The 12,088-nt window shown below is 25.5% G+C and overlaps 1 protein-coding gene across 1 annotated transcript; it reads right to left on the bottom strand.

The window, feature by feature from the left end:
- Window positions 1–4,509: 4,509 nt before the first annotated feature.
- LOC124916184 (probable polygalacturonase At1g80170) lies at window positions 4,510–10,758 on the bottom strand. The gene is made up of 16 exons (XM_047456912.1): window positions 10,588–10,758; window positions 10,469–10,489; window positions 10,171–10,378; window positions 9,999–10,077; window positions 9,762–9,870; window positions 9,553–9,666; window positions 9,260–9,469; window positions 6,454–6,600; window positions 6,224–6,361; window positions 5,920–6,102; window positions 5,803–5,823; window positions 5,499–5,706; window positions 5,312–5,390; window positions 5,041–5,149; window positions 4,834–4,947; window positions 4,510–4,752 (listed from the first exon to the last, which is right to left on the bottom strand). The coding sequence occupies exons 1-16, from the start codon at window positions 10,756–10,758 to the stop codon at window positions 4,510–4,512; spliced, it is 2,154 nt and encodes a 717-aa protein (XP_047312868.1).
- Window positions 10,759–12,088: the final 1,330 nt, after the last annotated feature.

The raw sequence follows: 12,088 nt of genomic DNA, 5'->3' as shown, positions 1-12,088 counted from the left end.
AAATCTCGGTTTATTTATAAGATGGGGATGAATGTTGATGTTAAAGAATTGAGTATTTTTGATAAAAAAAAAAGTATTAATATATATATATATATAATTGTATATATATATATTTTAAATAAATAATATTTTAATATTTTAGTTAAATAATGTATGGTTTTGATTATTGTTGGATTTTTATAATAAACCAAACCGAACATATTTTTAGGCCTTAGTTCGGATTTAGATTTTGTTTTAATGGGAAAAAAATGGTAACCGGTGATGATTTAGAGGGATAATTTTTTTAATAAAAAAATTAAAATGTATTAATATATATAATAATAAATAAATAATATTTTAATTAATTAATTAATTACGTGATGTAAAGAATAAGATTAATTTAAATTTGGTTCTAAACCCTATAGTCAATAGTTGATAAATTAATATAATTGATAAAATGATAAATATAAGTGATTTATTTAAATATTTTTTCAACCAACCTACCACTTGAAACATTATATAATGGAAGAGAATGGTTGATTCGTAAAATCTAATTGATGATTGAATTGTTGATTTATTTGAAAATCAACCAAAATAACATTAAATAAGGAGTAAATGACTATCATGATTAAGAATTTCCAGGAAATAAAGTTGGGTGGAAAGAGACGTGTATGTGAAAGTTTGGAGAAATTTGCAACTTATCTAGAAAATATTAAATGCTTTTAAAAAAGATCTACGTATCATTCTTATCCTTTCCCTTAGAAATCCATAGAATCTTTCTTGGTAACTTTTTTTTTTTCTTTCTTTCATTAAATCATTTAGTTTGAATGAATTAATTTTTATATAATATTTTAATACTGCAACATTTTTTTATTAGTTAGTTCACACAAATAAATAACTTTGGAGTTGTTAGCTAGGTTATAAAAGTTTAAATAAATAACCGTGAAAAATACATTTTGTTTGAATATTAACTATATTTTTTAAAATATATAATCTTATAAAAACTCATAATTAAGAATTTTGTTTGTTATGATTGGGTAATAACTGGAAATAAGGTCTTGTATTTGTATTTGTATTTGTATTAATAAAGTTATAAATAATAATGATTTTTTTAAAATCAATATATTATTAATCATAATTATTTTTAAAAATATATTTAAAATAAAAATGGAAAGTAAAATGTTTTTATTTGATTAATTAAGGTGTAAGCACATGGTTTCTATCATTTTTTGTAATTTAATGCAGATTGAAGCCGTTACCTTAATCTTAAAATCTGTAGTTACATTTATTGATCATTTCAGTTTGATCAATTAGAATTTTTTTGATAAATTATAAAAAAAAACAGGCAACTCGTAATTAATTTGTGAGAAAAAATATATTTTTTCCCTTATTTCAATAGTTTGAGGCTTGTTCGGTTAGGTTATTTAAATAACCTAGAAAGAGAGAAAAATGATTATTGGTAATGATTGGTGATAATTTTGAAGAAATGATGATGTTTTTTTGATAAAAAGACTTAAAGGGTATTAATATATATAAATAAAATAAATAATTATAATTTAAAATAGAGAATATTTTAGTATTTTGGTTAATGACTTGATTAATTTGAATGATGAGACGGGGGAGTGAAGTGACAATTGATATGGTTAGATTATTTTGAAAACCCGAACAAGCTTAATCGTTTACCTATAAGACTGCAATCATTATTAATTCCTAACACCAATAAAATTTTATATATTTGAACTATTTTATAATTAATATATAAAATATTTATATAGAAAAATCAAATATATATTTATAAATAAAAATTATCATATTTTTAATAAACTTTAAACTCAAACTTAATAAAATCTATAACTCTGTCATTAATCCCATCAATCAATTTAACTAATTTAATAAAATACATCTGCCTAACAAAAGAGAAAACCAATCTCTATTCATTTATGTTGGGGTTAAAGATTGTTTGCCGCTCAGTTTTGGGATGACCTGATAAAAAAAAAATTTATTCTCAAGTTTAGTAATAAAAATTGATAAAAAAAATATTATTTTTGGTGAGATTTAAATTCATAACATAAGAAAAATTCTAAATTTGTATTTTGAACCACTATGCTATAATATTATATACTTAAAACAATCATATATTTATCTAAATGGGCTGCCCTGAGAAGTGAGCTGCCCTAGCCCAAAGGCTTGTCGGGTTTACCCCAAAAGCTGACCCTGATTGGTTGTATGATTATATCCCTATATTTTTTTTTATATAAAAAATGTGATTGAATTAGATAGTAATTTTGATTTGATTTTTAGTCAGTTTGATTAAATCTTTGATGAGTGTTTTACACTAAAATATACGTGAAAAAAGCAACTTTTTATCATCTTTTAGATGAGGTTACAATAGAAAAATAAAATTGATCAAAATTTTGCCAAAAATAATTTACATGTGTGTTTTCTGAATATAAAAAAATTATATTTTCATATTTTATATTTTAATTAGAAAATAAAAATATAATCCTCATAAACATATCCATATATAAATCACTATAATCAAACACTTTTTTTAAAATTAAATTATTCAAATAATTAAATAAAATATATAATTTTAGTTTTACTTAATTTTAAAAATTTTAAATATTAAATACTTTTATTTACTTGATTCGAATATTAAATCAATTTTTTTTTTTATTTCTAAAGAAAAATAAAACTTTATAGCATTTTAAGATACTATACATAGATATATTTTGTCAATTAACTCAAATAATTCATTTTTCATAATTATTTAAAAAAAATATATATATAAAAAAATCCAAATCAAACCAGCCCTAAATAAAATATATTTTAAAAAGTCAAAGTGGACTTTGTGGAAATTGCTTTGAACGTCTTAACATTGTGTGGCACAAAAATGATTAATTAACAATCTTAGGACTTTATCGAAATTACATGTAATATCTTAAAGTTGAGGACCACCAGAAGGATTCACATTAATAAGTCCATGTTTATAGACAAGTTGTTTTTTAAAGTAATATCCAACAAAATTATGATTAATCATGAATAATATTTGAAGCGTGAACTAAATACAGGAAAAAAGAATTTAAAGTCATATTTTTTGAGATATAAGTTATTATAAGAACTAATTTGTCTGTTTGATTAGGTTTTGATTAGGTCGATTTGTACTCCGAAATACAAAATTAAACCGTTAAAATTCTGATTGGTTGAAAAAATAATAATTTTTTTTTTTAAACTCTAATTAGTCGTTTATTTGGTGGGTAATTATGTTTGGTCTATTCGGTTAGGTTTTAGTCAGGGACGGACCCAGAATTTGATGGTGGAGTGAGCTTAAATTTTTTTTAGGGTGGGCTAAATTAAAAAAACGATTTTTTTTTGATAAAACAGGTAAATAAAAGTAAGTTTTATCATTTTTTTTAATAATTAAATAAATAAAATAGTGAATTCTATTGATTTTTTTTAATAATTAAAGGGTAATGTCACAATTTATTCGTAATATATATATATATATATATCAGCCCACCCGAGTCCATACATAAATTCATCCCTGATTTTAGTTCAATTTAGACCGATCCAATTCTATTCGGTTAGTTTTTTAGTTCAATCTAGACTGATCCGACTCGATACAAAAGGTTCATTCGATTTTACTTGCACCCTAAAAAAAAAAAAAAAAAACCCAAAATTAGTTAGAATTTGAAAACTCTCAACTTGTACAAATACCAGATAAAAATTTTCCTTAACAAAATTGGCTTAGTTGCTCAATATTACGGGTCAACCCTCACCCTAATGGGCCTAACCCTGGCAAACATGTTGATAAATTTCGGTCTAAGCCCAACATAATTCTCACCCTAATGGAAAATTGAAACGAATATGATAAATTTTATTTTATATTAATTATTTTTGTTATATATTTTAAAGTATTATTTAAACTTATTTTTAAGTCAATATTAATTATATTATATTTTGAACGTGATTTTTGAAACAGTCTAATTAGTTTGACATTATTTTAGTTGGAATAATATCTTTATTAATTATTATATTAATCTAATTTTTTTTAATAACTTAATTGTAAATGTTTCAATAATAATTCGTAAATTAACTATATATTATTAAAAAATAAAGTATAATATTTAAATTTGAAACATTAATGCAAACAATTTATGTCAAGTAAATAAACATTTAATTTATTATAATGGAAATCTATCCTCAAAGAATAATTTTTTGAATCATTGAATTTTTTAATTGTTATGTGGTGAATTGTAAAATCATTATTACATAGGGCTTCCTTTTTATTTTATAGTTTAAATGGTATAACTTATTGAGACAGTTTAATTTACAAAAAGTCTAAAATACCAAAAAAAATAAGTTTATTAATGAGGTCATTTTTTAATTAGTGTACAATATGATAAATAAAACTAACTATTTTTCTGAAATTAAGCTAATAGATTGCTAATCTAAAAATATTATTATCTTCAACCATTTTCTAAAACCAATCCTTACATCAATAATACAAGTAACATTTAACACAAAATCTTAGTAATTCAAGCAAGGAACCGATGGAAAAACACGACCCTCAAGTTTTCCTTGTACGTTAATGCAATAGGAGGACAATGTCTTCGTTTGTTGTACAACGTCAATTGATTGAATATTGATGTCCTTCATATTTATATTCTTGCAATGTAACGTCTGACTACATGCCAATCTCACCGCAACCATTGAACTTGAGGTGCCATGTATATTATTGAACCAAACATCACTCACTTGAACATTTGCTGTCTGCACAAAACAAAATAAAAAATCATAAGAAGATAGTTTAAACTATTCGTTTTAAAAAAGGAGTAGAAAAATATAACTCACTTGATTGTGACAACTTGTGTGATCACAATAGAATTGATCAATAACAATCGGTCTTTTTGTTCCTATCAAGTTTATTCTCTCAAATACTATATTCCTTGCATGACCATGCCCTCCCTATAATTCGAACATTAGAAACTTCTTCTATGTCATAATATCGTTAATAAACAAATATAAACTTTATGAATAATGATCAAATAATAACAATACCTGCCATGACTTGATTCTGGCTCCATTGGTAGATCCATTAAAATTAATGTCGCTTACATAAATATAGTCTACGGTATCATATTCTCCATTTTTGCCTAAGCTTCCAACGCTGCATGTTATAAACAAGAATTATGTTAAGGAGATGACAAATAAATTAATGATTGGAATTATATTTTGAAACTACATTTAGTCAAGAAGAAATAATTGATTGACTGTTTTTCATTTAATTAATATGTAACAAATTGGTGAATATATATTGACTTGTAATTACCTTATTCCATGACCTGGTCCACAGTTAATCCTACTAATATTAATGTGTGAGGAAGGTCCAATTGATATACAATCATCACCTGCATAACAAATTAATTATGCCTCACAAATTTGACTTTGAACAACAAAAACCCTAAAATGACAAAATAATTGTTTTCAATTAAATGGATTAATGCTATTATTTGTACCGGTGCCAATATCGGTGTCCTCTATGAAAACATTGGTCGAATGTTGAATGTGGATACCATCAGTATTGGGGCTATCAGCAGGGGCAATTATGGTGAGGTTGGAAACATAAATCGAGTCGGATCTTTCGATTGCAATGTGCATATGTGGGCTGTCCAAAAATGTCAAACCGCTTATATGAACGTTGATTGAGTTCATTATCACAAAACCCTGTTCCATTTATAGGGAATAACAAACCAAATAAAACAAATTTAAAATTATAAAATTTATGGAATTTATTTTGAAGGAGATTGTATTGATACTTACTTTTGGCTTGTGAGAGCAGCTCTAAAGAAATAGGGGAAAAAAGATTAAAAAAATTGGTTAGAAAATGTATACCCTCTATTATAATTTATGACATTACAAAGTTTATATTATATATACCTTTTTATGCTTATAATTTTCGCAATATGAACCCCACCATTTGGAGCCTTGACCATCAATGGTGCCAGAGCCCGAAATATAGAGGTCTTTCGTGAAATCGTCGAACGCAATCCACTGCTTGCATCCTTTGGCAACACATTCCCATTTTTTTGGATCTTCATGTGCCACCAATGTTCCATTAATCTGAGTATATATTCAACAAGTATATGTTAGAAACATAGTAATCACAAATATAGCCATTTTTTATACAAATTTTAAAGCAATGAATAAATAACATAAACTATTAGGTTATATTATATTATACCAAAACATTGGTAGAATTGGACTCGCAAGGACCGGAGAGGATCAATGGTTGCAATAAGAACGTATAGTTCGAAGGCACAACCAACGTCGGTGTTAAAGACTTCGATCTACACGTGGCTTTCCATGCTTTCTCAAATGCCTGCAACAAATTAAGATAATTTGAATATTTTTAATATACGGTTTGAATAAGTAACATCAATTTCAAATTTCCAAATAAAACTTTCTCATTACTTGATTGTCTTCAGTAATGCCATCACCAATCGCACCAAAATCTAGGACGTTGAATGTGTCTTCATTAGGGTGTTCTAAGATAAGTCTACATTGTACGGTTGTGATATGAAGATCAAATAAAACGAGAAGAATCAATAAAATGAAGCTCTTCAAGTTCATGATGTTGATCAAAATTATAGAGAATAAGAAATGGAATGATTGAGAGATAGGTTAATTAATTAATTAGGAGATAGGTTAATATATATATAACTAAAAATATTATATTAATAAAAATATGCACATAAATAGGAGGGGTATGTTTACTGTGTAGCTTAACTGCCAAAACCTAATCAATACGCAACTTATATAAAATATATATTTTCAACAGATTTAATTTCTTTTTGTAGATATAATACATGAAATAAGGCGGGTTTTTCTAAATATCGTTTCTGAAAATATAATTAAAACGAGATTAATAAAGGTAAACAAACTAATTCAGAAACTGACGCACGTATAGGCTTTGGGGCTTAAGCCCACCCAGTATTTATATTAATTTGGGTGAAATTGATTATTAAACAAAAAAAAATATTTTATTTATTTGTTAAATTTGTTTGATAATGATTATTTAGATGATAGGTTATTTTTTAGGATTTTTTATATGGTTAATGGAGTATTTTTATAATTTATATATATATTTTTATTTTTCTAGTGTTTATTTTTTATGTTAAAATAATATTTTATAATAAATAAATAACCTCAAGATATATCTCAATTTTTAAAAGTAATCATATTAATATTATTTAGTATGACAATATTTTATTCATTTTTTCTATTTTTTCAAGTTACATATTATTTTTTCCTTTATTTTATTATAATCCATTCAAAAGTTTTTATTTATTATTATTATTATTATTATTATATATATATATATATAAATAATATGCACATTTAAGTTAATTATTATGTTTTATCTATCACATATTTTTTCTTCTAAGAATAACTATCACACAAAATTAAGGAGGACAATTATAATCCACTAATGCAGTTTTCCATCTTACTTAGAACTGTTTTTTTTTTTGTTTAATCGGGACATAACCGAATGTATTTGTGTCAATGACCCAACACTAATAATTACACTTAGATAATTACAACATTATCAACAAATTTATTATTATTATTCATATTTAATAAAAGTTTTTTAAGTTGATTTTATATTATGAATTTTTAATATATATTATATAAAATATTATTTTATCAAAAGACAAATTATTTATATTTAAGAGAATAGGGTATAAACAATAATCAATAATTTTTTTCAAACTGATCGTGCAAGAATGATAATAAAAGAAATTTTCGAGTAAAATGGACCATCAATCGTATTTTCATCCCTACACACAACACTCATATTAGATGAAGTTAGCATCCAACCCTACCCACACAACTTCGTATTTTCATCCCTACACACAACACTCATATTAGATGAAGTTAACATCCAACCCTACCCACACAACTTCACAACTTAAGACGTTTTTAATAAAAATCGTTAGATTTGGTTACACCCATTAACTTATAAGTTAACATTGGAGAAATTATCTCCTCTTCTAGCCTAGCGGCAATAAAATGTGGATACTAACCTTAAGTTTCTTGAGTTTGAGTCCGTCAAGTGACACTGCGCCTAATTAAATTGCTAAATGTGTTTGCGGGATACATACTTAATTCGTTTTCTATTTTTTTTTCAAAAGAAAAAACATAGGAGTTTAAGGATAAACTCCTCAACTTATATGTCACTGTTTACTATTAATTTTAACATCTTCCTAAATAGATGCAAAAGAATTGAGTCAGACTATTCCAGGGCTTGTTTGATGTTTGAATCAGCAATATATATAGATGCAATTATCAATATATCCATTCATACTCCAAGACAATAAGATATTTGATTTGTAAAATTTTCAAGATAAAACATAATTGGAAGCTTACAAATATCACCATTGTTAAATAAGTTGACTAAGAGAAAAAAGTTTCACTCGATTAGTTAAACAGAGTATTTAACTTTATTTAAATGAAGTCTATTTTTAGATTAAAAGTAAAAACATTTTTATTTCGTTAAAAATTGTAGCAGTGGAGATAAATGTAATAGAAGTTAAAAGTATCTTAAGATTTATTTTATTTTAATTTTTTTAAAGAAATTGACAAAGAAATTTACTGTTCTCATAATCTTGATAAAAATAAAATAAAAGCAGGTCAAATTTATATAAATCATCTAAACTTCAACTTGAGAATCTAAAATAAATTTAACTATTAAGTCAGTTATTATTTTATCTAATATTTAGAGCGTGATTTATGAAAATAAAAACAAATAATACTAACATAATAAATAATTAGAGCGGTATATTCATTCACATATATAAAATTAGCTATAAATCTCATATATATATATATATATATATAATTAAGTTTATGATTATGCATAAATAAAATATTAAGAAGGAGGGATCTTTAAGATTTTATTTTTTAGAAATTAGAAAAATAATTAAGAGGAATTTAGATGTAAATTAGTAAATTAGTGGAATAAAGATTATGGTAATTATTTTTTGGACACTATTAAATTAGTGGAACAATCCCCTCACATGAGAAAAGATGATAAAAGTCCCAAGAAAAATCAAATTACAAAACAAAAATTCTATAGAAATGCTCATATTATATAGTTTCATTTTCTTCTATACAAATACCAGATGAAACTTTTCTAAAACCAATCCTTACATCTAACAATACAAGTAACACTGATTACAAAATCTTAATAATTCAAGCAAGGAACGGGTGGAAAAACTTGACCCTCGAGTTTTCCTTGCACGTTAATGCAATAGGAGGACAATGTCCTTGTTTGTTGTACAACGTCAATTGATTGAATATTGATGTCCTTCATATTTATATTCTTGCAATGCAACGACTGACTACATGCCAATCTTACCGCAACCATTGAACTTGAGGTGCCATGTATATTATTGAACCAAACATCACTCACTTGAACATTTGCTGTCTACACAAAATTACAAAAACAAAAAATCATAAGAAGAGAGTTTAAACTATTCGTTTAAAAAAAAGTAAAAAAATAAAACTCACTTGGTTGTGACAAGTTGTGTGATCGCAATAGAATTGATCGATAACAATTGGTCTTTTTGTTCCTATTAAGTTTATTCTCTCAAATACTATATTCTTTGCATGACCATGTCCTCCCTGTAATCCGAAATGTTAGTAACTTCTTATTTTTTTTTATAATATCGTTAAAACATATAGAAACTTTATGAATAATGATTAAATAATAACAGTACCTGCCATGACTTGATTCTAGCTCCATTAGTAGATCCATTGAAGTTAATGTCGCTTACATAAACATAATCTACAGTATCGTAGTCTCCATTTTTGCCTAAACTCCCAACGCTACATGTTATAACAAGAATTATGTAAAGAAGATGACAAAAACAAATTAATGATTAGAGAAGAAATTGATAGATTGTTTTCATTTAAATATATATGTAACAAATGGGTGAATGTATATTGACTGTTACCTTATTCCATGACCTGGTCCACAGTTAACCCTACTAATATTAATGTGCGAAGAAGGTCCAATTGATATACAATCATCACCTGCATAACAAATTAATTATGCCTCACAAATTTGAATTTGGAAAATGACAAATAATTGTTTTCAGTTAAATGGATTATTGTTATTATTTGTACCGGTGCCAATATTTGTGTCCTCTATGAAAACATTGGTCGAATGTTGAATGTGGATGCCATCAGTATTGGGGCTATCACCAGGGGCAATTATCGTGAGGTTGGAAACATATACCGAGTCGGATCTTTCGATTGCAATGTGCATATGTGGGCTGTCCAAAAATGTCAAACCGCTTATATGAACGTTGATTGAGTTCATTATCACAAAACCCTGTTCCATTTTTAGGGAATAACAAACCAAAGTAAAAAAATAAAAAAAAAATATGGAATTTGTTGTGAAGCAGGTTAAATTGATACTTACCGTTGGCTTGTGAGAGCAGCTCTAAAGAAATAGGGAAAAAAAAGATTTAAAAAATAGTTAGAAAATGTATGCCTCTATTAAAATTTATGACATTGCAAAGTTCTTATTATAATATATACCTTTTTATGTTCATCATTCTCGCAATATGAACCCCACCAGTTGGAGCCTCGACCATCGAGGGTGCCTGATCCCGAAATATAGAGATCTTTTGTGAGATCGTCAAATGCAATCCACTGCTTGCATCCCTTAGAAACACATTCCCATTTTTCAGGATCTTTATGCGCAACCATTGTTCCATTAATCTGAGTATATATTTGATAAGTATCCATTAGAGAATATTTGATTATAAATTACATTTTTTTTATCGTTTTGCTTAGTCGATTTTTCTTTGATTGAAAATAATGAAATTTCTTTTAAAAAAATGATTAGATTTAAGTAGTTACAAATATAGTATTTTTTTATACAAATTGAAAGTCGAATAAATAAGAATATAAGATAAACTATTAGGTTATATTATATTATACCAAAACATTGGTAGAATTGGACTCGCAAGGGCCGGAGAAGATTAATGGTTGCAACAAGAACTCGTATAGTTCGAAGGCACAACCATGGTGGGTGTTGAAGACATGGATTTACATGTGGCTTTCCATGCTTTCTCAAATGCCTGAAAATTTGAACCTTTTTAATATATGGTTTGAAAAAGTAACATTAATTTCAAATTTTCAAATAAAACTTTTCATTACTTGATTGTCTTCGGTAACACCATCACCAATGGCACCAAAATCTAAGACGCTGAAAGTGTCTTCATCAAAGTGTTCTAAGAGAAGTCTAGATTGTGTGGTTGAAATATGTAGATGAAATAAAACTAGAAAAATCAATAAAATGAAGCTCTTCATATTCATGATGTTGATCAAAATGATAGAGAATGAGAATTGGAATGAATAATTAATTAGGAGATAGATTAATTTATATAGATAAAAATATTATATTAATAAATAAATAAATAATTAATAGATATGCACATAAATAGGAGGGGTGAGTATAATGTAAAACCCAATCAATACGCAACTTATATAAAATATTTATCTTCAAAAGATTTATTTATTTTTTAGATTTAATACATGAAATAAGGCGGATATTTCTAAATATTGTTTCTGAAAATATAATTAAAACGATATTAATAAAGGTCACATATATATATATATTTATATTCTAAGCCATTTGAAAGAGAGCTTTGACCGTTTCTTTTAAGATTTATTTGATATAATTATTTGAGTATTTTTTATTTGTGAAGTTAATGTTTGTTTTTTTATATTAAAATAATATTTCATAATAAATAAATACCTTAAAAATATATCTCAATTTTGTAAAAATAATAATATTTGCCTATTTGTTAGCAATGTTATTTAAATCACATACTAGATTCCTTCAAATTACATTTTTTTCTGTTTCCTTTTAGTCCATTCAAAAGTTTTTATTTTTTAAAACCTACTCAAATCTGTTATAAATATTTTTATTTTTTAAAACTATTAAAATTTAAGTCCAAATATTTATTTATGTATGCATATTTATCTTAATTATTATGTTTTATTTATAACTTATTTTTTTCTAAAACAACTC

Source organism: Impatiens glandulifera, chromosome 9 (assembly GCF_907164915.1).
Source record: "Impatiens glandulifera chromosome 9, dImpGla2.1, whole genome shotgun sequence".
Taxonomy (NCBI): domain Eukaryota; kingdom Viridiplantae; phylum Streptophyta; class Magnoliopsida; order Ericales; family Balsaminaceae; genus Impatiens; species Impatiens glandulifera.
The sequence above is the reverse complement of the archived record's forward strand: the minus strand, read 5'-3'. Positions and strand labels throughout refer to the sequence as shown.